Source organism: Carcharodon carcharias, chromosome 14, assembly GCF_017639515.1.
Source record: "Carcharodon carcharias isolate sCarCar2 chromosome 14, sCarCar2.pri, whole genome shotgun sequence".
NCBI classification, from domain to species: Eukaryota; Metazoa; Chordata; class Chondrichthyes; order Lamniformes; family Lamnidae; genus Carcharodon; species Carcharodon carcharias.
In genome coordinates, this window is record NC_054480.1 from 98,429,241 (window position 1) to 98,455,577 (window position 26,337).

Consider the following 26,337-nt stretch of genomic DNA (forward strand, 5'->3'; position numbering starts at 1 on the left):
ACCCTCATCTATGCCATTGTTAACTCTAGATTCAACAGTTCTAATGTTCTACTAGCTGGCCTCCCATCTTCCATCTTAAATAAACTTGAGCTTATTCAAAACGATGCTGCCATATTGTAACTTGCAGCAAGTTACATACGTCCATCCCCTGTGGTTAGTGACCTACCTACATTGGCTCCTGGCGGGCAACACCTGAGTTTTAAATCTTTTGCTCATGTTTTCAAATCCCTCTGGCCTCTCCCTTCTCTTATTTCTGTAGATTCCTTCAGTTCTATAACCTTGCAAAATCTTTGCGCTCCTCCAGTTCTCGCTACTTGTGTATTCCTAGTTCTCTTCACTGCGTGATTGATTGCCATGCCTTCAACTGTCTAGATGCTAATCTTTGGAATTCCCTTTCTAAACCTCTTCACCTCTATAACACTCCCACTTTAATTAAGATACTCCTTCTGCATAGCCCTGTAGTTCCCTCTTTCAAATATTTATCCAGTTTTTTCTTCCAATACACCCAAGTCTCAGCCTTAAAATGTTTTGCCAGATGTAGCTGTTGTGTTTGGGCACCCCTCTGGGTTTCTCAAATCTTCCCCCATTCTGTTACTGAATTTGAATTGATGCCCCTTTGTCCTTTCAGTGGTGGGCCTGTGACAAAGGAAGGTAGTTATGGTTGCTGGAGGCCAATCATTTTAGCCCCTGGACATCACTGTAGGATCTCCTCAAGGCAGTGCCCTTAGACCTGCCATCTTCAGCTGCTTTATTATTGACTACCTCACCATCATAAGGTCAGAAGTGGAGGTGATGATTGTATATTGTTCATATATGAGTTTCCGTGACTCAGATATGGAAACAGTCCATGCTTGCATGCAGCAAGGCCTGGACAACATTCAAGTTTGGGCTGATAAAATTGCAAGCGACACTTATGTCACTCAGGTGCTAGACAATGATCATTTTCAACAGTCTAAATGCCTCTCCTTGACATTTAAGGCATTACCATTGCTAAATTTTCCCCACAATCAGACCAGAAACTGAACCAGACCAGCCATATAAGTACTGTGGCTACAAGAGCAGATCAGAAGCTGCGTATTCTGCAGTGAATTAACTTAACCTCTTGACTCTCTATGTTTTCCACCTTCTACAAGGCAGAGCTCAAGTGTGATGGAGCACTCCATTTGCTTGGGTGAGTGCAATTCCAGTAACACCCAAGAAGCTCAACACCGTCCAGGACAAAGCAGGCTGCTAGATTGGAGCCCTGTCCACCATCTTAAATGTTCACCCCCTCCATTGCTGGTGCACATGGCTGTGGTGCATGCAACACCTTGCTGAGCTTCTTCAGAGCACTTCCCGACCCTATCACCTCTACTGCCACGAAGGACAATGGAACAGGTGTGTGGGAACATCACCACCTCCAAGTTCCTTTCTCAGTCTCATGACTTGGAAATATAGCCACTCCTTTATTGTTGTTGGATCAAAATACTGGAACTTCCTATCTAACAGCACTGTGGGGAGTACCATCACCACACAGACTATAGTGGGTCAAGGCAGCAGCTCACCACCACCACCACCACCTCACAGGCAGTAAATGCTGGCCTTATCAGTGATGTCCTCAGTAAATGAATGAGTTCAAAAAACGACAGATGGATAAAAAGCGAGTTTGTCTGCTAATCTTGTGTTTGTATTGAAAATAACTCCCTAATGTAATTCTTAGTATGGTTATTTTCTGATTCTATATATGCTAAAAATACTCTTGGCCTGGAGGTTGCTAAGAATATCCCTTTGGTTCACTATTTCATTTTTAGAAGAACAGGTTCTTATATGTCAATGCAGAAACCACCTACACCTCCTGCCAATTGGCCTAACTGGTGAATTTTGCAATCTGGTCTGTTGGGTGATACAGGCTAATCTCATATAAAAATGGAAACTTGGGGGGGTGGTCTTTGACATTTGTGTTGGTTGTGAATATAGTAGAGATGGGATGGATGCAGAAAGGTAATGTATTGCTATAAAAGCTAGACTATACTGTGGTCAGTATACTCGGGAAATCCATATGAAATAACGAACAACTAATCTATTAAGTAATTAACCGATCAGTTTTTAAAAAAATAACTTAGCAATTGGCAAATAAAAAACGAGAAACCCATTCTAATATCAATTTGAAATTAAGATCTTTGATAATTATGAATGGGCTGCTGTAGCTAGGAGAGGGTTAAATTTGCTATTTGTTAATAGGCATTCTTTAGGTTTGTTCTATATTCTGCCCAGCACTTGAGTGACTGATGCCTATTTTACACCAGGAAATAATTTTGTTGACATCAGCTGGTGATGGTATCTGAGCTCCATAAGGAATCCTAGCTAGTAATACTTAGACCTTACCCTGGAAGCTGAACAGCAGCCAGCTGTTTGAGGGATTTTTTTTGCTCTTTCAATACTGAAGCTGGGATGAAAATAGATTAGATAATTTGTAAATGAAGAAAATGCTACCTGTTCACTTTAACATTCAGGCAGTACAGCCCCAGTATGCACCCTTTTACTTGTGCCTCCCTAATTTATAGTACAAGAAGGTATAAATTTCCATTTGTTTCTATTTGCTCTAGTGGTACTTTTATATTAAAATTATAGAAGCTTACAGCATGAAAGGATGCCATCATGCCTGCCTGTGTTAGCTCTTTGCATGGGCTTATCCTAGTTCCCAAAGCCGCCCTCTTTCGTCATAACCCTGCAGTTTTCACTCCTAGAAGTATTTATCCATTTTCCTTTTTGAAAGTTGCTATGAAATCTGCTTCAGACATATGGTTAATACAGGTAAATGTGTCTAAATCTCTCCTCATGGCTTAGTGCACCACCTTTAATCATGCATATAAAGTTTAGCCATAAGGCCCCATGAGCATCCCTGATCTCTAGCTCTCAAAGTCATCAAGTACGGTTGCTGCACCCAGGGTTAGACAAGGCAAGAATCCCCTCTTGTAGTAAAGCACACATATACCCATCAAGCTCTTTACAATTTAATACCCTATAATTCACTGAACTTGCAAGTGAAGAGCTAAGGTTTACCAAAGAGTAAGGCCATTGGCATCAGTGAAACCACTAGAGTAAGATTTACTGCCTTCAGGATAGAAGGGGCATCGGTCGGGGGACTGGTGATTTAGCCTAAGATTAAAATCAGGAATTTTAAGGGATTTGGATATCCCCCTTCCCCTATGCCCAATGCTTGTGAAGTAAACATCCTTGCTCCCAAGGTGGTACTCTAGTAAGATGCAATTTGGGCAGAATTTTCCCCAGTTGATAAGCAGCATTGTTCTAGTGTGTTTTTGACAGCGAGAGAGACCGACCAGATGAACCATGCTGAAACTTGCACCTGGAGATTTCCCACAGAAGCTTAGGTAAACATTGAGCACACTTTCACCACCTAAAAGTTGTTTAAGGAGAGCAACCTGGGAATGAATTGAAGAGAACTCTCTATGGATCTACTGTTGTTTCGATCCAAGTTTGCATTTTGATAAAGATTTCAGCTTGTGACATAGCTGTTGCTTGTTCTTGGATGGTGCTCAGGCTTGTTCTCCTGCCTGCCCAGGCCTTCAAATTACAATTTTTGTTCTATTGCAAAGAGTTTTGAATGATGCAAAGTTATGCAAAACTATCAAGCCCCATTCAAATGGAACCTTGTAACTTTGGTGGTAGTGAGACTAATTACGTGACTATCTCTGAACTGATTATTTAAAGGGGTTGTGTGTTCACGAGAATCCTAAATATTAAGGGTTCTGCTTTCAGTTGCCCCTTGAGCCATATTTCACACTTGTAAAAAGTGGTTAGAAGTATCTGGGAACTCATTTTGCATTGATGTCATGGAGTGGCTGTGACTTTTGATAAAGCTAGAGGGTGGGGAATATGTTTCCAGATCTTTGACAGCCTTGCACTACTCAGGGATATGATTACCTATCTGCAGGACAGGGACCTGCCTCATCAGCCTGGATCAGGAGAAGGCCTTTGACAGAATATCGCACACCTACATGGTGGATGTGCTCTCCAAAATGGGGTTTGGGGAGGGAATCTGCAACTGGATCCAACTGTCCTACACTAACATCAGTAGTGCAGTCTCAATCAATGGGTGGGAATCAGATAGCTTTCCTATTAAATCTGGAGTCTGGCAGGGCTGCCTTCTCTCTCCTGTCCTGTTGTGTGTTGCATAGAACCCTTTGCTGAGTCCCTCAGGAAGGATCCAAGCACAAGAGGAGTGATGATCCCAGGCAGTGGAAGCACTCGGGTCAAAGTCTCCCTCTTCTGCTCGGATCCGCTATCGGTGCGCAGACTGATCCACATCTGCGACCAGTTCGAACTGGCCTCGGGACTCAAGGTAAATTGTGGGAAGAGTGAGGCCGTGTTCTTTGGGAACCGGGCTGACCGATCCTTTGTCCCCTTCACCGTCAGTGCTGATGACCTGAAGATACTGGGGATATGGTTCGGAGGGACAGGGGCATGTGTTAGAAACTGGAAGGAACAAATATCTATGGTGGAAAGAAAACTGGGCATGTGGGAGCGATGCTCCCTCTCCATTGTGGGTAAGAACTCGGTCATCAGGTGTGAGGCATTCTCGCTGTTGTTGTATGTGATGCAGGTCTGGCCCATTCCACACTCCTGTGCGATGGCGATCACCCAAGCCATCTTTTGCTTTACCTGGAGGTCGATAATGGATCTTGTCTGCAGGGACACGATGTACAAGCCTCTAGATAAGGGGGGGGGGAAATGTGCCCAACATCGCCCTCATCCTGATGGCCACCTTTGTGTGCGGCTGCATCAAGCTGTGCGTAGACCCTCAGTACACAAACACCAAGTGTCACTCAGTGCTGAGGTTCTACCTGTCCCCAATGTTGCAAAGGATGGGTCTGGCCATGCTGCTGCGGAACGCTCCAAGTAGTTGGACCGTGCCGTACCACCTATCCCTCGTGGAAAAATTTATGCAGAGAAACACCTTTGACCACAAGTCCATCAGGCAGTGGTCGGCATGTAACGTCTTAGAGGCCCTGCAGGAAAAGGAGGTAGTGGATCCTGTCAGATGGTTCCCCGAACAGACTGCCAAAGTCTTCTGGCGATGAGGCATTCTGCCATATCTTTCCAACAAGCACCAAGATGTAGCGTGGCTGGTGGTGAGAAAGGCCCTCCCCATCAGATCCTTCCAACACACCAGGAGTCTCCCCCCTCTGCACGTTGCCCTCAAGGTGGCTGTGGTGGGGACGAGACCATTGTTCACCACCTTGTGGATTGTGCCTTTGCAAAGAAGGTCTGGAGAGAGATGCAGTGGTTTCTGTCTAGGTTCATCCCGAGCAGTGCTGTGACACAGGACTCAGTGCTCTACGGGCTGTTCCCAGGGACACACACCGAAACAAACATCAACTGGAGTTGGAGAATCATCAACTCAGTGAAAGAAGCTCTTTGGCCTGCCCGAAACTTGTTGGTCCTCCACTGCAAAGGGTTGTCCCTGACCGAGTGTTGCAGACTGGCACATTCCAAGGTCCAGGGCTAATTGCTGAGGGACACACTAAAGCTTGTGGCAGCCACCACAAAGGCGCAATGGGGAAAGGTCGCTGTCTAAGACCTTTCAGCAATAGTACACCGAGGGGCTGGGAAAGGTATAGACCCCTCAGGCTGCAGAGCTCACAACGAATATATGCATTGAATAATAATTGTATTGAAGCACCTCAGTGCAACATGATGTATGTTGATAACTCCATTATCATCGCACTGTCTGACTGTCTGTAATGACCATATTGAAATGATTGTAATATTCATTGATTGTATTAAAGCACCTCGTGATCCATGTGTAAAAGTTGAATCTGATTGCACTTTTTGTGATGACAATTTAGAAATGTTTTGCAATGTTCTTCCAGATATTTTAAGAATAAAGTATATATTTTTTTAAAAATACATTTTCCTGATAAGTCCAAGAGCAAGTTTTGAAGCTAATTGGAAACCAGAATCTGTTTAGTTATATTTCTTGATAAGACAAGAATAAGCAGAAATGTTTTCATGAACCAAAATCCTGATGTGGGCCACTAAAAACAAGGCTAAACATTGTAGAAGGAGATAAGCTTCCTAACCCGGCATGGTGCTCAGCATCAGCTGTCCTGCAACTGTTGTTGACAGTGCTGAGAAATCCTTGTTATCACTACTTTAGACTTATTCCCAGTAAAATTTTAAAGGTTACAAGGTATTTTTCATTTTTTAAAACTGATTGTAGCATTGAATTGAAGTGCTCAGAGAATGGATTCTGCAGAGATGCACAGATTGTAAATTCCACTGTAAACATTTAATACTCACCTAAGAGTCTGTAACCTGTCTGAGAACTTTTCAGCTTCCAGAGATGGTTACGGTATAAATTAGCATTATTTTACACAATTGGTCCACATTATAGCAACAGCTCATTTTGTTAAAAGGAAATATTACTGTCAAGGTGGAGAGTAAAGTTTATAATTGTTCTACTGCCTCCACCTTCAGAAAAGGGGGAAGGTTATTCACTATATATTTTTTTCTCCCTTGCTGACAGCCTGTCATAGAAATGATCTAAAAACAAAAAAACTGCGGATGCTGGAAATCCAAAACAAAAACAGAATTACCTGGAAAAACTCAGCAGGTCTGGCAGCATCGGCGGAGAAGAAAAAAGAAATGATCTGTTGGATCTCCAAATTGGCTGTTTCAGTCACAGCAAGTGGCCATTAGAAATCTGCACCCTTCCCATCCAGGGCTTTGACACCCTGAGCATTCAGTCATCTGTAAATTGCCATGAAGCACAAGTTTAGAAACTGGTCTAATATCATGTACTGAATAACACTGACAGCATCTGTAAGAAATCTCTGAGACAGGTTTTATCTTTGGTTACCATCCACGCCCATGCACCCTTCCACCCACTCCCAAGACTGTTGCAGAAATCCATGCATCATTGCAGGTTTCAGCCCAAGAATCCCAGTTCAATATATAGTTTGTGCTGTGAACCTAACAACCTCAGCCAGCAGAGTACTTTGGTCTCAGCCTCCCAAGCTAGGGAGAACTAAAACATGACCGGGCTTCTGCTCCTAATTGCCATTGTGTGACACCTACCAAAGTTTGAATCTGTGGTTGCCCGGTGAGTTGGAATCAGACTCTTTTTGCACAGCCCTCTGACACTGGCTGTCTAGCTCCATGTAAAACATGGCCTCATAGATAAGGTACTGGAATGTTGTTGGCACTAACAGCACTTTCAGGAAAATGGGGAAACAGTTTGGGAGTGGGGAGGAGAGAATCCTTTGAGGTTGACACTGGCAATTTCAGATTTATCATATTGGCTTTCCCTTAATTTCTCTCTCCATTTCTCTTCCTCCCAAGCTGTTTTTAGAAAAGTTTATTTTTCTTGTCTTACGTAGAAGCATCAAGACATAGACATTTTACTATAATGCCTCTTGCATCATCTGATATTGCTTCATGATCCTTGATGCTGAAATGTTAATGTCTGCTATTCCTTGAGTAATACTGTTTGGAAATCATGGCATCTGACTGCTTATCTGTATGAAATAATGTGCACATATCCACTGTCCAAAAATCTCTGATCCAGATAGATCAGTATTGTTACCAGCTGTCTGCAGAGGCAACTCTTGATGAGCAGCATGGGCAGAGATCTGGTCCCTTCTCATCAGCTGCATTGAGTTGTTTAATGTGGGGTTTCATAATTGGATATTGCTGCTTCTATAGCTTAGTGTGTGGATTCTGCTGTTCTGCTTTTGTAACATTTGTAGATTAATTATGGTTTGTGCGAGTGAATGGAAGTTTACATTGTAAAACGTGTTCATTTTTAGAAATGCCAAAAAAAGTACCTGAGACAACTTGAATATGCATGCGTCAGAGTAATCAGTAAAAGCAGGTTTCAGTCTTGTGTGATCTCTTTATTAAACTCGCACTTTTGTGCTCATTATTTTTGTTGAATTTTCTTAGTGTGGGATGTTGGTTTAGAAAAATCGAATGATTCATTAATTACAAATATTGTGTAGATATTAAAGACTTGTACAACAGGTGCTCCAAGTGGAGCAAAGCTACACCTGCTCTGCCTTAACAAATCAATCCTTCCTTGAGTGCAAACTCGCAGTGATCTGACTGACTGCTTGTTGCAGGGATTGCTTTGAATCCCAGATCCCAGAGGAGACAAGCATCACTAACTCAGTATTTTTGCACCATGCATCGGTTGTGATGGTAGATAAGTTGCTCCTGATCCTTTGAATACTTTGTCACTGGGTTATGTGTAGGAGTGACAGTGATCCCAGTATCTCCAAGAGAAAAAAGAGGCACCAAGTCAGATCCTAAGATCAGGAAGGTACATGTATGTGTATGGGAGATACAGGATAAACTTGCTTCAATGTTTGGCTGGATTTTACTGGGATTGGCACATTTTTAGATTGATTTTTTTAAAAAGGCAAGTTCCGGATTTCTCAGTGCAACATATATTCCTAATTATTGGCCAATGGGGCGCTAAAGAAGAACTTGCCTCTATTATAGTACCATCAGACACCCCATTCAGTGAATTACTATTTGAAGGGTTGTCACTGTTAGGTAGGTGGTAGTATAAAAATTAATTCAAAGTTCTCTGAATTCAGATAAGTTTACTGTTGTTTACTTTGTCTAAAGCAAATTATTGGATAACTGGAAAACAATTTGAGCTGACAAATTGATTTGAAAAAACAAGTGTATTTTCCCCCAAATGAGACCACTAAAACACCATAAAAACATTAATACTGGGACAGATTCTAAGAATTACCTGTACGTTGTAGATTTTATATTCCTCGCTGACCTGTATAAGCTGCTGAGCTACCAGGACCAACTTATGTCTTTGTCACTCAACTGTAATTGTTTGTTTGAATAAAAATAGCCTCCTACGAATAGCGACATGTATCTCTGCTTCATCATGATCTGTTATCTGCTATACAAAGGCTCCCAGTACATTCCTAGAGAATCTGCTAACCAGGCAAATAGGAGAACTAAATAATAAGATGACAATCCTGTGAAGTGTCATGGGACATTTTACTTAAAGGCGCTATATAAATGCAAGTTTGAAATATTGTAGACCATTTGTTCATAATTTGAATGTTAACTTGGAAATCAGAATATTCTGCTTTTCCATTCTAGTTGCATTTGGCCTGCACTGTTTTTAACCTTGAGACCTTCTGTGAAGCCTGAATGTCAACTGCTATTCGCCAATGCGAGTAGTGCAATCACTAATGTTTTCTGTTTCTTTCTTCCAGATCCGTAACATGGTGGCAGTGCTGGAGGTGATCTCCAGTTTGGAGAAGTATCCCATTACCAAAGAGGCTCTTGAGGTAAATAGTTCCTGAACATTCCACTCAGGTGGGGCCAATGGAGAGTATGCAAAAAGGGGTATGAGAACAATCAGGGAGATAATTTTGAGCACTATTATGCTAGTGCATGCAATTTAAGATTAAATCTATTGTAATTTGTTTTATGCTTATAGCTTCATAAATTGGTGCTCTACCTGCTAAACACCCAAGTTGATAAAATCATGGGTTAAAGATTTTTCCCCTCAACGTCTAACCTCTCCATGAAGGCCAGTTTGTCATAAAGGCCAGTTTTCAATTTATATAAACATTTACACATATATCCTCAGCCTTGACTTAAGTTGATTAAGAAGTGCAGAGCAGCTTTGCACATGATGTAATGAGTTACTGCTGTTCTCACTGTTTATACAGTGGGCTAGATTCAACAATGATAACTCCACATGTGTAAGGTTCATGCAGCACAGGTCCTCCAAGTCATTCTAAGTTTGAAATAATTGCAAATACATTGAGCTGTCAGTTGGTGCCGCTGTGACTATTCTTGGAAGATCTGTGGGGGGAGGTTTGCTACTAATGTCAAAAGTGCAATGATGTCCTGTACAGGTGGTAGTCAATCTATTTGTAACCAGATCTCCAGTGGCAGGGCTAACCCAAATGCTGAAGCAGCTGTTTACATATGCCATCTGTGGCACCCATGATCAGAAATATTAGGACAATCCCCTAGATGCATCTTTGCTTCAGTACTTAGGTTGTTTTGCTTAAATGCTCAACTTCAGTGCTCTCGTCTGTCTGCTTGAGGCAGTTGTGTAAATGAATGAGGTTTATGAGAACTGGTTTGGCAGAACCATTAGTACATATTGCCTTGGCCTGATTATGGTGAAAACCTTAAAAAAAAAGTGGGAGGAAGAATGAAGACCTCCTGTTTATAATGCGACACAAGACTTGTCACTTAACTGTTAGACGACGCACCTTCCAGTTATGGGGACAGAGTGAAAATCAGAATTTTCCACTTCGTTCCTCTTAGTTGGCGAAACTGCTTTGGCAGCAAATTTACGTGAAGCTCTACAGTTAGGAACATCATTTTCCTCCAGCTGCAAGTGTTGCCAAATTGGGAGGGATGGGAACTTATGGTGGGGGCTATACCTATTTTTCTCCTTTGAACAGAAATCTATGTAGAGCAGGCTTGTCAACCTTTTTGCTTGGAGGGGGCCGTGTTTCCATTTTTTCCCCCCTCAAGGGGTTGTTGAACAAATTTTGGAAAGATAAGGTTCAGCACAACTTTAATCTGAATCTTAAAAAAATGGTTGCGGTATTAAGAAAAACAATTGCTAAGTGAAAATAAAGCAATGTCATTGCAGTAAGTTGTTAAGTTTAAAAAAGAGTAATTAATAAAAATGACCAGAGTGCAAGAGGGTCAGTGTGTGTGTGCGCACGCGCCAGCCTCTCTCCCAGTGTCAAGGTGCTTGCTCATCCTCACCCACTGAGAGTGAGTGAGTGTGTGTGTGTTGAAGTGTGGTGAAAGTAAGTGAGAAAACTGAGATTGGGGGTAAGGCAGATACATATTCACACTCCCATTCGCTTCCCAACATCCTCAATCCCCTCCCTCCCACTCTCACATGCATTCTCACTCACTCTTGCGCTAGCGCTTTCTCAATCTGCCACACACAGCAGCCAGTCTTTTCCCCACACCTCCCCCACCCCAGCTCTGGGGCTCTACAGCGTCTTCCTCCCAGGCCTCGTGGCTGGCGCCGCCTCCCCATGGCTCCAGCACTCTGTTCCCACCACAGGTAAGAAGCTGTGGAGCCCCAGGTCTGGGGTGGGGGAGGTGCGGGGGAAGAGACAGGCTGCTGTGTGTGGCAGATTGAGAGCGTGAGAGAGAGAGAGCAAGCTCGAGAGTGTGAGTGAGAGTGGGAGGGAAGGGATTGAGGGTGAATGGGAGTGGGAGTGTGATTGTGTCTGCCTTACCCCCAATCTCAGTTTTCTCACTTACTTTCACCAATACACACACACACCCACTCTGTGGGTGAGGATGAGCGAGCACCCTGATACTGGGAGTGAGCCTGGCTCTCACACACATACTTGACCCCCTTGCACTCTGGTCATTTTTATTAACTATTTTTTTAAACTTAACAACTTGCTGCTATGACATTGCTTTATTTTCACTCAAATTTTTTGTTTTCTTAATACCTCAACTTTTTTTTTAAAGATTCAGAAAATGGAACAGTGTTCGCTGCTCTTCCAATCACAGATTGTTTCCTCCCACATTTGCTGGTGAACCTAGCAGCAGCAAATGCGAGAGATGAACAGCCTGTGATTGGAGGAGCAGTTTCTTGCATTGTCATCCATTCCAACTTACTTGTTTGGCGTTTTCAAAACTGCCTCAGGGGGCTGCATAGAGAGGTTTCAATGTTGGACAAGCCTGGTGTAGTGTTAACAACCTCTGTGATGAAGGGTCGTACGGACTCAAAACGTCAACTGTATCCCGCTCCGCAGATGCTGTCAGACCTGAGTTTTTCGAGGTATTTTTGTTTTTGTTCTAGATTTCCAGCAACCGCAGTATTTTGCTTTTATCGAACTGTAATGTGTTGTCTGGAGAATAGGTGTGATGCTCTCAACCCTGTCCTGCCTAAAAGGTGGAAGACAACAAGCTGTATCTGTAAAGGCTACAACTACATTAATTGAGTTAAATAATGCACAGTAGCCAAAAGAGACAAGATAGACAAATTTAAATCCATCCACATGTATTTAATTTACTTTTATCAGACTTGGATATGTCTTGCATCAAAAATAATTCAGCTATTTTGAATTCTCAGGAAGTGGTTGATGCTGGCAAGTTGGCATTTATTTCTCAGCTCTAGTTGCTCCAAAAATATATTGGTGTGCTTTCTCCTTGTATCGCTGCAGTGCTTGATGCAGGTAGCTGGGCAGTTCAAAGATATTGACCCAGCATCATGGAAAGAAAAGGGTTATGTTTTCAAATTATGATGGCCTGTGACTTGGAGACAATAGTATTCCATTGGTGTGTCAGCTGTGGCTCAGTTGGTAGCACACTTGCCCCTGATTCACAAGATCTGGGTCCAAGTTCTGCTCTAGAGCTTGAGCTCAAAAGTTAAGAAAAAAGCCATTACAGCACCGAGGGAGTGCTGCACAGTTGGAGGTGCAGTCTTTCAGATGAGATGTTAAACCCCTCTGCCGCCTTTGGTGGATGTCAAAGATCTTTTGGCACTACTCAAAGGAGAGCAGGGGAGTTAGCCCTGGTGTCCTGGCCAATGTTTATCCTTCAATTAACATCACAAAAACAGATTATTTGGTCATTATCACATTGCTCTTTGAAAGCTTGCTGCACACAAATTAGCTGTCACATTTCATCCATTACAGCACTGACTACATTTTAAAACTACTTCATTGGCTGCAAAATGCTTTGAGAAGTCTGCTGGTCGTGAAAGTTACTATGCAAATACAAGTCTCTCTTTTTTGCACAACATTGCTCTGATGGTTTGTAGACATGATGAGAGATCCAGTCCAAGTAAACTTGGTGGGTTACTGCAGTGCACCCTATGGATAATGCACATTGCAACCACAGCATGCCAATAATGGAGAGGATATAAATTGTAGTAGTATTGGATGCTATCTAGCTTAGTGTTGTGGCACATCCATTCTGGCCAGTGGTGAATGTTCATACTCCTGACTTAAGTCTTGATTGATGATGGAGTTAAATGTGGGGGAGTCAGGAAGTTGACCATTTATCACAGCAAGTCCAGCCTCTGCCTTGTTCTTGTAGCCAATATTGATATTGCTGGTTTAGTTCAGCTTCTGGGCAGCAAGAAGTTGATAATGGGGTGCTGTGTGATGATGGTGACACTGAAGATAAAGTAGTGGTTGGGGTGATTCTTGATGATTATTGCCTGGCACTTAAACAGCATGAATACTTTATGCTGCTTGTCAGCTCAAGCCTAGATATTGTTCAAGTCTTATTGTAAACTTTCATGGCTGCTTTGTTGTTGGAGGACTTATAAACAGAGCTGACTATGGTGGAATAATTAGCGTACAATCCCACTCCCCTAATGACAGAGGGAAGACCATTGATGGAACAGCTGAAGATGCTTTTATGAGGAACTGCAGTAATCTCCTTGGGGGCTGTGATATTTGGCCTCTGACAACAATTGTCATTTTCCTTTGCGCCAGGTATGACCCACTCGAGGGTTTTCCATTGTCCTCATTGGCCTCGGTTTTATGAGGACATATTCAAACCGAAGAGTTTATTTGCACAATACCTAACCTGTTGCCTAGGAATTGTACGAAATCCTTTATTAATTCATTGTATCTCAGTCATAGAGTAAATGCCATGGTTTAAGATATAAGCCGCAAATTGAGTTTATTAAACTTTAAATAGCACATCACTTAATTGTTCTTCGAACAATTTACATTTATAGTGGACCTTAACATGGTAAAACTTAATGTGCATCATCAAGCAAAATTTGACATCAAGCCACGCAAGATGTTATCAGAGCAAATAGCCAAAAATTTGGTCTAGGTCAAAGGGGTAGGTTTTAAGGAGTGTCTTAGAGGAGATAAGAGGTTTAAGGAGGGAATTCCACAGCTTGGGGCTTAGGCAGCTGAAGCATTGGCTACTGATGGTAAAGTGATTAGAATTGGAAATAAAAATTGAAGAGATTTAAAAACGAGGATGAGAATATAAAAAGAGGTGATGCTCAGGTGGGACTTAGTGTGAGTTAAGACACAGACATCTGAGTTTTGGGTGAGCTCAGGTTTATGAAGGGTGGAAGATAGGAGATCAAGTCTGGCATACATTAGAACAGTCAAGTCTAGAGGTAACAAATACATGGTTGAGAGCTTCAGTAACAGGTGGGCTGAGGCAGAGGCAGTATCAGGCAATGTTATGGGGATATGGTAAGATGAGAGGTTTTTTTTTGAGGGTCGTTAGTCTGTTGAATTCTCTTTCCCAGAAAGCAATGGAGGCTTGGCCGTTGAATTTATTCAAGGCTGAGTTAGATTTTTGATAGACAAGGGAGTCGAGGGTTATGTTGGGCAGATAGGAAGTGGAGTTGAGAACACACTCGGATCAGCCATGATCTTATTGAATGACGGAACAGGCTCGAAGGGGCGAATGGCCTACTCCTAAGTCTTGTGTTCCTTGGGGGAAGTAGCCAGTCTTGATGATGGCATGGATATGTAGCTGAAAGCTCACTTTAGTTCAAGTATGACACCAAGGTTGAAAGCAGTTTGGTTCAGCCTTGGATAGTCGCCAGGGAGTAGGTTGGAGTCTAGGGAACAAAATTTGTGAAGGGGATCAAAGATGATGGCTTCTTGCTTCCCAATATTTATGTTACAGAATTGTCCACTTCTACTTCCTTTAAGATAAACTTCATAATGTGAAAAATGGCTAATTCTCAATACTAAACCCAGGCCATTGTCCATAATCTAAAATTTGTGAAATTTCACGTAACCACTATGGAATCTTCCACTTTCACAAGCAGTACATACTTGTGTGAAAAACTGACTGGTGGGGAGTACTCTGAATTTGACAAATGGGATGCAGGGGTATAGTTAAAGCACATCAATCAAATTAACACAGTGGTTTCCTAAACCTCATCCAGTTGTGGATCCCTAGTATATTGCATTTGAGGGACGTTTTCTTATACTAGATTAATTCTAGTTCAAAGAAATCATTCACACCATTTGCTACTTGCTGTACAATTATAACATTAACATAGGAATAATGTCTTTGAAGTAACATTTTACATATCAGACAGTGATGTGCATCTTCTCCAACATATTTAGAACAAGGTTGAAGTGGCCAGCTGCATCTGTCAAATAGATTAAAATATATAGCCCATTCTGTGGTGAGTTTTAACAGAACTGTGTTCAAAAGAATCCAAAAATCAGAAGGACTTTTGAATGAATGTTGTTTCCTTTTTAGCAAATCTTCAAAATGACATGCATGTGGATTACGTGAATTCCAATTCAATCCATTTAAGTTGGATGTCTTAGATTGAATAAAAGCTTTGCAAAAATGTAGTAATTTGCAGGAGGAACATACTAGCAGCCTTTCTACCCACGCTTCTCTCCCCCATCCATGATGGCTTTCTGAGAGTCGGTCTGTTATCCCATCCCTTACTTTCTGCCTGCAAATAGCAGAACAAATCCAATCTGGTCAATTACTGCCCCATTGATCTACTCTAAATCATCAGTGCTATCATGTGGTACTTACTCAGCAATAATCCACACACAAATGCTCAGTTGGGTTCTAGAGATGAGATGGGAGTGAGTGCTCTTGACATCAAGACAGCATTTGACCGAATGGCATCAAGGAGCCCCATCAAAATTGAAGTCAATGGAAATCAAGGGGAAAACACTCCATGCATTGAAGTCATACCTAGCACAAAGGAAGATGTTTGTACTTTGAGGCTAATCATCTCAATCCCAGGACATTGTTTCAGGAGTTCCTCATGGGTGATGTCTTAGACCTAACAATCTTCTGCTTCATCAATGACCTTCTCTCGATTGTAAGGTCAGAAACGAGGATGTTCACTAATGATTGCAGTGTTCAATGCTATTTAAGATTCCTCAAATGCTAAAGCAATCCATGTCTATATGCAACAAGACCTGGACAATATTCAGACTTGGGCCAATATGGGAAATAAGATTTGTGTCACAAGTGCCAGGCAATGACCATTATCAAGAAGCGAGAATCTAACCATCTCCCTTTGACATTTAGTGGCATTACCATCGCCGAATCTCAACCACAACACCCTGGGAGTTTACCATTGACCAGAGACTTACTGTGACTACAAGGGCAGGTCAGAGTCTGTAAATTCTGCAGTGAGTACATCATCACCTGACTCTGCATGGACTGCAGCGGTTCAAGAAAGTTACTCCTCACCACCACCACCTGGGCAGTAATGCTGACCTTGCCAGCAATGCTCACATCCCATATAAAAGAAAGTGAACAACTAGGTTTACTAGTTATTTTGCATATCATTTTATTTCTCCCTGCTAATTCAGGGATATATCAATGCTGTTTCATATTTTCCAAGAGGCAGAAAACAACATGCTGTGAGACTAGCATGTACTGCTGAAATTACTTGGTCAGATTTATTTATAGGTTTAGTAATGAGCAGAATAAAAAAAAAAAAAAAAGACGTAGCAAGATGCACCATACTTTTTTCCATATCATATAAAATATCACTTTACAAGGATTCCTACACCCTTTTTAAAATGGCAAATCTGATAACCTGGACTTCTGTCTCCTGGTGGACCTTTTAAAGTGAGGTGTTATATGTTGAGATTGTCAATTCCAGTTCACTCATGAAGCTGACCTCCTTTGCCAGAAGTTGAGTTTGACCAAGGTAAAAAGTTTACATTTGAGCCATTTTGTCAAGTCAATGAAAAATTTAACATCTTGTATTTTTTTTAAGGTGATGTATTAATGACTGGGCATTGCTGTTTCACATTTCTATTTAATGTAACCTCGGATAGCTTGGTATTTTGTCGAGTCCAATATATACTGATACAACAAACCCCTCTGATATTTTTGTTCAATTCAATTATTAGATTGTGTTGCATATATTATTATCAAAGCACAATGGGATCCTCCCCCCTCAGATTCAGTTTGCTGAAGTCATTTTTTAAAAAATCAGGCTTACCTTAATATGATAACTGCATAGTATAAATCCAGGCCTGTCTATTTGTCACAAGGTGGTGATAAATAGCATCACTATGAAATCTAATTTATTAATATTTGAATTTGCTTATGGAAGCCCCTTTATTGATCTTTCATGTGTAGTTCAGTGATACATATGATCCTGTTGCAATTGGTGGTGTAACTTGAGCATGCTGCTGCTATTAATGACTTCTGCGCATTGAAGAAATTGTGCTGTCAGATGGTCTCAGTTTTTCAGGTGTAATTTGCCTTGCATGGGGAGCTTTTGGGAGTCCCTGACCTGATATTCCCCTTTGTTTTGATGGGCAGTTACTTTAAAATTGATTTGGATGCTGTTGAACAAATTTATAGAGAATTTTGGATACTTGTTGGAACGGATTACCTTTAATGCATGTGGGTTAACTTGTTTCCCTAAATTTTGAACTTGGAAAAAATCTCTAGCCATAACATCTCCCATTCCCACACATACACACTCTTTGAAAGCATCCTCAAGTTTGAATCAAAAATGAAAACTTGCCCATTTTGTTTGAAACCAAACTTACCACATCCTTAAGTCATAGAACAAAAGGTGAGGATTTTTCCTGATGTTTAATAAATAGATCTGAAAAATAAAATGAGTTTGGCTCCTGCCTCTCAGGTGGGATGGGGAGAAGCCTGCCAAAGTTCCTGTTTGATCGCTATCCAGCAACTCGTGGTGGGTGTGCTGGACTTTGTATAAGGGTGGCATCAGGCTTGTGATCTTACTTGCTATTCCCATACAATTGAATGAAGCATAAGCACTGAGTCCACATTAACTTGTGAAGGATGCCCACATGGGTGCTCAAGGATACAGAGAAATACTGGAATGATAGAATGAGGTATAGAATCATATAGTACTGGAGCCCACTTAACCCATTGTGCCTGTGTAGATTTGAGTTTACCAGTTAGTGCTACTGCCCTGTTCTTTACCCATAGAACTGATTTTTAAAATTATTTTCAAATGTATCCAGTTCTCTTTTTGAAAGCTACAATTGAATTGGCTTCCTCTACACTTGCAGGCAGTGCATTCCAGATTATTATAACGCCATGCATATTTTTCCCTAATCTCTCCCCAGGCTCTTTTTTGTCAATTATCTTAAATCTGTCCTCTGGTTACCACTCACCTGTTGTGCCTGTGGAAACATGCTGTTCCTATTTATTTAATCCAATTCCCTCAATTTGACCTTCTCTGCTCTAAGGAGAATAATGCCAGCTTCATTAGTCTTTCCCCTCATCCCTGGTGCCATTCTAGTAAATCTTTTCTGGACTCTTAAAAACCTTGACATACTTCCTGAGGTGTGGTGCCCAGATTTGAACACTATTCCAACCGAGACCAAACCAGTGATTTATAAAGCTTTGTCAGTATTGGGCAAAGAAAGTACACATTATGCTTGCTGTGTGCATGTGTCTCCAGGCCCGAGGACCAAAAGGTAACAAGTAATTTCAATAAGGTTGGAAGAAATGAAAAAGAGGGGGAAAACAATTAATTGATGCACAAATCACGGTGTAATACAGTCAGCTTAATAGGCTGTTGAAATCATGTTAAAACCAGTGGTAGGGAGACAATAAATATGAATTAAATTAATTGGCATTTGGAAACATGAGGTAATAAATGAAAGTCAGCATGGATTTGTGAAAGGCAAATCATATTTTGCTAACTTGATTGCGTTCTTTGAATTAGCAGAGGATTGGCAAGGGTAATGCATTTGGTATGTATATGGACTTTCAGAAGGCAAAATCTCAATAGACTTGTTAACAGAATTAAGTTCCATGGGATAAAAGGGACACTGGCACTGTGAATATGACATTGGGTAAAGGACAGAAAGCAGAGAGTAGTAGTGACTGGTTGTTTTCAGACTGGAGGGAAGAATATGTGGTGTTCCCCAGGGGTCAGTATTTGGACCACTGCTCTTTTTGATATACATTAGATCTGGACTTGGGTGTACAGAGCATAATTTCAAAGTTTGCAGATGATGCAAAACTCAAATGTAGTAAACAATGAGTATAGAAACAGATTTCAGATGGCTATATATTGATGAAATAGCTAGACAAGTGGCAGATGAAATTTAATACAAAAATGAAGTGAATCATTTTCATAAGGAGGAGAAGAGTCAGTATAAACTAAACTGCACCATATTAAATGGTATGTAGGAACAGGAAGACCTGGCAGGCAAATGTTAAAAGATGGGGTCCTGGGATTTATGAATAGAGGTATTGAGTACAAAAGCAAAGAAGTTATGCTAAACTTTCATAAATCACTGGTTAAATGTCTCAGATGGAATATTGTACTCAATGCTGGGCACCACATTTTAGTAATGATTTCAAGGCCTTGGAAAAGATGCAAAAGAGATTTGATAGAATAGTACTATGGATGAGGAACTTCAGTTATTTGGAAAGGCTGAAGAAATTGGAGGAATTCTTACAGCAAGATTTCATAAGTGCTCAAATTCATGAATAGTATTCATAGAGGAACAAAGGAGAAACTGTTTGCAATAGCAGAAGTTTAAGTAGCCAAAGGCTTTAAAGGTGATTGTAAAAAGAACCAGAGGCAACATGTAGGAGCATTCTTTAACAAAGCAATTTATGATCTGGAATACATTACCTGAAAGGGTGATGGAAAAAATTTCAGTAGGAACTTTCAAAAAGGAATTGGATAAATACTTGAAGGGAAAACATTTGTAAAGCTATGGGGAAAGAGCAAGATAGTGGACTGATTGGATAACCTGACCAAAGAGAGGCACTGACATCCTGGGCCAAATCAGTTCCTGTGCTGTAACATTCTTTGCTCAGCAATGAGGCACTGAGAAAATATATTTTAAAACAAAAATCAAAAGAATATGCAAATGGGGGCTGAAGAGAAGGCAAGGTTCATTAATAAAAGACTGAGAAAAAGTAAAAAAAAAGCTGTAAATTAAGCCAGAAAATGTTTGCAAGGTACAATGGGTGCACCAGTTGCAAGTGGGATTCGAACTTCTACCAGCACTTTGTTCTAACAAAGGGTTTACACCCTAAATGTTGTTAGTCACAATAAGAGGTTGTGGTGGAAGAACTAATCAAGGCAGGTCCCTTGGTTAAAGCTGGTTTATTTCCAAGACAATTCCTCAATGCCACCAGCTGCCACCCAAAGTGTTCCAGATGTAACTTTTTATTCTATTCAGTTGGAATAATTAATGCCCATCACCTGTAACTACCATTTGGTTTTAACAAGATTGATTGCCATATTAACAGATTCCCCTCTTTAAATTAAAAAACTTGAACACTTTTTAAACAAACAGAAGGAAGTAATGTCAAGTATTTCCACGTCTATAATTCCCGAATTTCTTTTACCACATGTATACACAATTAAAAAACATTTTTTTTCATTGCATCATGATAATTTTTTATAGCAGACTGATCGTTGGTGACTTGCGTCAACCCATTTTATCTTAGAGATCTCTTTTCTTTCTAACATCTCCTTTATGCTGGCTGGGTCTATTCGTAGTCTTTTTTCTGTGACACTTTTCGTGGAATGAATGTTGTCCCAAAGGAGACCAGTTATCAACATAACTTTCTAAGGGCAAACTTTTTCCACAGTTCCCTTTTTATAATATTTCTGTCAATATATTGGACAAGTAAATCCCCATATCTAATGCCTCTACTAAGGCTAATGTTTCAGCAGCTAAGGTGCTTTTCACTACCCTTTTTATTTTCTTGGCCTCCCAAGCCAATGGACAACATTTATCGTTCTTTCCCACCAAGAATATGATGAACCCTGCTGTGCTAGAGTACCCATCTGGAAGATTGGCATGTGAAGCATCACTAAAAATGACCAATCTCATATCTTGTGGATCACCCAAGGCTTGAGTGGACATCTCTCAATTTAGTTTTTTTTAAAGAAGTGTTTTATTTGCTCTCAGAACTTGCTCAACTGTCGCACGTTTCATCATGGTACTCAGCTCCAACACATCATAACTAGCGTCAGGCCTAGCCTGAGTGCACAAACAGTTCAACTGGCCAATCAAACTTCTCAACTGTTCCATTTCTTCCGCGGTAGCAGGATCCGCTGTGAGGATCTACCACAAGTTATTGGGATATAATTAACATTTTCTAGATAAGATTGTTGATTTAATGTCACTACCAACTTGCTCTGCTTAATCTCTAAACCTATGTATTTAAAGGCCCCAGAAACCTGACTTTGGACCTTAATGTAAAAGGAACTCCTCCTTTATCTTCAATTACCCATTGTTCAAATTCTGCAGATCATCCCCACAGGACATCATCAACATGCATGATAAAGATCCCTGCTAATTCCTCCTTAAGATACCAGTAGAATATCGTGGGGTATGCCTAACTGAATGCACCTATTTTCAACAAGACTGACCTCACAGAAAAATATCATACTCCTGATGCATCATTCAGTCCATAAACACACTTATTCAATATCCATAGCTTTCCTTTTACATCCCCGGCTTCTTTGGGTGGCTTCAAAAAAGTCCCTTGAAACTTCTCCCTCTGTAAAAACGCAGCCTTTATATCAATTGATTTGCAATCCCAGGAATAGGATGCCAAAATAGCTTTAACAAAAAAAATCTTCAAACTCACTTTCCCTGCAGTAGGTGAGTCCACTCTGACCACCTAGTCTCTCTTCAAAGCCTGAGGCTGCTAATCTCTTTGGCCTTATATGTGCTGCCTGGGAGTACTTTTTCTGTACAGATCCATCTGAGATAAAGCTGGCTGTCTTCTCAGGCATTTCAGAATATACTCCAAATTCCTTCAACTTTCTAACTCTTTCCATTTGGCTTCCTTTATCAGCTTACTTTCCAATTTATTAGCAGCTACTAGAATCTCTGTCCTAAGGACTTCTATTGATTGCTAGCTTGCTCTCTAGTCTTCCTTGTTAAGCTACGGCCTCTACTCACATTCCTCTCCCTTTCTAGACTGCCACTATATAATCATCCTCCCATGTGAACAGAACTCCGTTCGCAAGTCTGTGATCTTTTTCTAAGGCCACAATCACTTTCTGGTCCACTGTCAGAACTCAGACTGTGCTTTCTGGGTTTCCACATCTTTACCTCGGTTTGCCAATCAATAGGCTTTGTCTCCAGTTCTTTATCCTACACATTTAGCCAATGTTTGTATTTACCTGTGGCCTTTTCTGCTCTCTCGATGATGGTGGCATCCTTCCACACACTGGTCCCTTCTGGCATGTATGTTACCTTTGTCCCTACTTTGGGTAATTGCCCTTTTGGACGAATAGTGTTGTCCTGTACCTCAGTATTGCTTTGTTCATAGCCAGTCAACCCTGTATCTGCCACAGTCTGCTCCTCATAACTACCCAGTGTATGTTAAGTGCATGGTGCCTCCTCACGTTCTATATTCCGCTCAGAACCTGTAAAGATATAGTCACAACCAACTAACTGAAGAATGTACCCCAACAGTTTGATTACTGTGTTGCATAATTACTACTCTTCCATCACTCCCTAAAACCTTGCCAAGCCCTTTCCATTCTCTGGCCTTCCCTTTATAATATACCATGTCTCCTTGACTAAACTGTATTCCTGATGGTCTTATGTGGTGCAGTAGGGCCTGCCGAATTTTGTCCGAAAACTCAGCTTTAACAAAAGCTTTTCTGCCCACATGCAAAGCGTTCAGCTGAGCAGAAAAAGTGGAGATAGTGTTAGTCCCTTCTAAAGCAGGAGAAGCATCTGACAACATCGAAGGAAACTTCGGATTTCTTCTGCACACCAACTGATATGGACTGTACCTCCCAACCATTTGCAGAGTTCTTTGCGTGCACCGCCTTTGCTAGTGCCGTTTGCAGTTTACATAAAATATTAGCTGATCAACCAGGTTGTAATGTCGTCTATTACTGCATGGTTTCTTTCACAAAGACCATTACTAAATGGGCTCTCAACTGCAGTGTTCATAACTATGTTTAAATTTTGGCACATCTTCAAATTCCTCATTGGCGAATTCCCCACCATTATCTGAGGAACTTCGTTGGTGTTCCTAATCCTGTTCCTACCCATTTCTCCATGACCTTATCAACAATGGTCCTTTTGTCTTTACTATGTATCAGTGGATAGACTAAATCTGGTTGCCATATCTTTGAAGTGTAGTAAAAAAAAAAACCCTATCCTTGTCCCAAACTTTCAAGTCCATTGCATCGCTAAACTCCCTGGCTAGTGGCAAGCTCACAACAGGTCACGGTGGTGTCTTGCGATATTTAAGGCAAATTTCACATCGACTCGTTCAATAAGATCCTTTATCGACTGCTCCTGCATCTCGAAGCAGGGTCTTCAGTTTCTGTGGCGCTGGATGGGCAAACTATGTAATTTCTAAATGATCATCTTTTTGTCCACCAAAATTCTCATTCTCAGTTATCAAAACTTCATGAACTTCTTGATGAGAATGCTCTGGCTTCCTTAGTGGCAAGCAGTAATGACCTAACCAAGTAAAATGGAGATGCACATTTTTTCCTCAAGCACGACTGCTCTATCATTCATTCTTCATACCTAGCGTCGCCTGAGCCTTCATCACAGATTGACTCAACAGTAGCGGTACCTCACTAGAAATCACATCATTACTGATAAACAGGTTGATCCCCACTATCTTACAAGGGAGGACCACCCGTTTGGAGGATGTTAATGTATTGTCATCTCTGAACCTGAAGCAGGTAGAGCTTTCATACTCCTTGACCTTCCACCGGTCTGCGGCATCAAGAGACTCCAGATAGCAGCTAAGCCAGTCCATGCCGCTCACTGTAGAAGTGCAACCACAGTCCAGAACTGCACAATTGAAGGAATCTACCATCAAGATACTCATCACCGGATTCAAACTGATCAATACAATTCCATCATGGCAGTCACCATCATCATTTTCAGATGAATCCGTCTCGTGGGTCACTTCAAAAACATGATTCCTTCACTGTGGGCAGTTCATTGCGTAATGGTACTGGGAGTCACACTGAAAACACCATTCCCCATGCATTTTTGGGTTTAAACATCTACGGTCACCATCCCAGATACGCTTTTTGCCCTGACTCAAATTGGCTAGGGTTTTCAAACCTAGTCATTAATCCCATCTTTGTATTGGAATCTTCATCTAATATTTGGTTGACTGCGAAATTCAGTCACCATTGAATCCACTATCCTTTGTTTTATAGCATAGTTGTTCACGTTTGCTAAAAAGAGTGGCAGGGAACAACTGTTGCCCCAGAAATTTTTTTAGGGGGGCAGCCATTTGATCTAAGAGAATTTCCTTCCCCTGGAACTGAACCCGTTAGTACTAAAAGACTATCAACATGGGAAATGCAAGCACAGTCCAGTAATTTAAATGCCAATACCAATTCTGGAATTTCAAATTCAAATCTCTGTAGTCTCCTATACCATTTATTAAAATTCATGCTATATTCTTCCATGGACTGATCATCTGATTTCTTAAACCTATCAAAAAGATCATCCAAGCTTCATACACTTCCAATAACTCATCCTTTTTGTAGGACTTATTCAAAAGTTGTATCAGACGGTTTAATCCCTCATGATCCAAATCATCCACTTTCCACTCTGAAAATACTTTACTCCTTATCTTACTTTTGGCTGGTAATGATGACTCCAAAACCATACCTTGCGTCTTCCAGGGTATAGCAGTAACCTGGGTCCACATTTCAACTTCAGCCTTCCATTGCTGATAAGGTTTGGCGGACAGTCAAAACTTGCAATTTTGCACCATCCTTCCACCATTCCATAACTTAAATTGTTAGCAGTAGTACACTTCTTTTCCCTCAGAGGAAAAAGGCAGAAATCTTCATATACAGCAATCAATCAGCAAAGCTTAAAGTTCATCCTCTGCTACAATGTTGGTCACAATAAGAGGTTGTGATGGAAGAATTAATCCAGGCAGATCTCTTGGTTAAAACTGGTTTATTTCCAAGACAATTCCTCAATGCCACTAACTTCCTAGTAGCTTCCACCCAAAGTGTTCCAGCTGTAACTTTTTATTCTCTTCAGTTGGAATAATTAATGCCCATCACCTGTTTAACTACCAATTGGTTTTTAACAAGATGATTGCCATATTAACAAATGTCAGCTTATTTTTTTTCCCCAATAGCAACAGGCCTGCCCAACATCCTGAGCACAGGTAGCATTTGAAGTTGCCATTTTAGGATATCAGAAGGCTGTAGATTGTGCAGTAGAGGTATGAAATACTGTTCCTGAAATTTGCATTGTGTTTCATTAGAACAGTGTTGGAAACTAAAGACAGAGTGAGAATTAGTATGAGCCACAGGGAGGTCAAGGTCACACTTGGCACCGTGGTATAGTTATGTTCCAGGACAAGTAATCCAAAGGCCTGGACTAACAATTAAAGGAACATAAGCTCATTCCACCATGGCAGTTAATTTGAATTTAGTTTTTTTTAAAGAAACCCAGCCTCAGTAAAAGTAACAATAAAGCTGTTGAATTGTTATTAAAAGCCAACTGGTTCACTAATGTTCTTTAAGGAAGGAAACCTGCATTTCATACTGATTTGGCCTACGTGATTCCAGTTCCTCCACAATTTGCCTTCTAAAGTGGGCTTAGTTGAGTTAAACTACTCCAAGAAGACAAGCCATCATCATCAACTTCAGGCAGCTAGGGATGAGCAATAAACATTGGTCTTGCCAGCACACTCACATCTCTAGAATGGTGGGGGAAAAAATAGAGATGAAGCTGTGTACACTATATTGGTCTGCAATACAAGGAAGTGCACAAAAGGAGTATTTAGGGCCTAAGTGTGGGTGGAGGTAAATGAACAGGTGTTGTCAGCCATGTTTTTGCATGGAAAGATGGTGGGGAAAGAACAGCTGGAAATAGGATGAGGAAAATGTGTTTGGCTGAAAGATTGCATTGCAGCTGGATGACCTGGTGAATGCAGAGGCTGGTAGGATGGGAGGTGAAGGTACGTAGGTACATTCCCACAAGGGAGAGAGGCCAGGCAATCAAAACCAAGCCTCCTGAATGATGAAAGAAAGCGAGAGAGTGAGAGTAAATGAAGCAGAAAAGAGGGTGTGTGACAGAAGTCAGGTTGATAATACAAGTGAGAGCCAAGCTAAGTATAGAAAGTTGAGGAAAGTAAAAAGGGAAATTAGAGATGAACAGGGAATGAGAATCAACTAGCAGTCAACATAAAAGGAAACCCAAAAATCTTTTGTGAGCGTATAAATGGCAGGCAAGTGATAAGAAGAGGGATGAGGCCAATTTGGGACCAGAGAGTACTGCTGAGATACTAAATGTGTACTTTGCATCTGTGTTTACCAAGGAAGTGAATGTTGCTGAAGTGACAGTGGAAAAGGAGGTAATTGAGGTACTGGAACGGTTAAAA

At 41.1% G+C, this 26,337-nt stretch overlaps 1 protein-coding gene across 1 annotated transcript in view; it reads left to right on the top strand.

Moving 5' to 3' along the window:
• Nucleotides 1-26,337, top strand: part of crsp7 (cofactor required for Sp1 transcriptional activation, subunit 7) — a 187,277-nt gene that overhangs the window by 146,798 nt on the left and 14,142 nt on the right. The window contains exon 2 of the mRNA XM_041205141.1: nt 9,249-9,323. Coding sequence (XP_041061075.1) covers nt 9,249-9,323 — 75 coding nt within the window. The remainder of the gene's footprint in view (nt 1-9,248; nt 9,324-26,337) is intronic.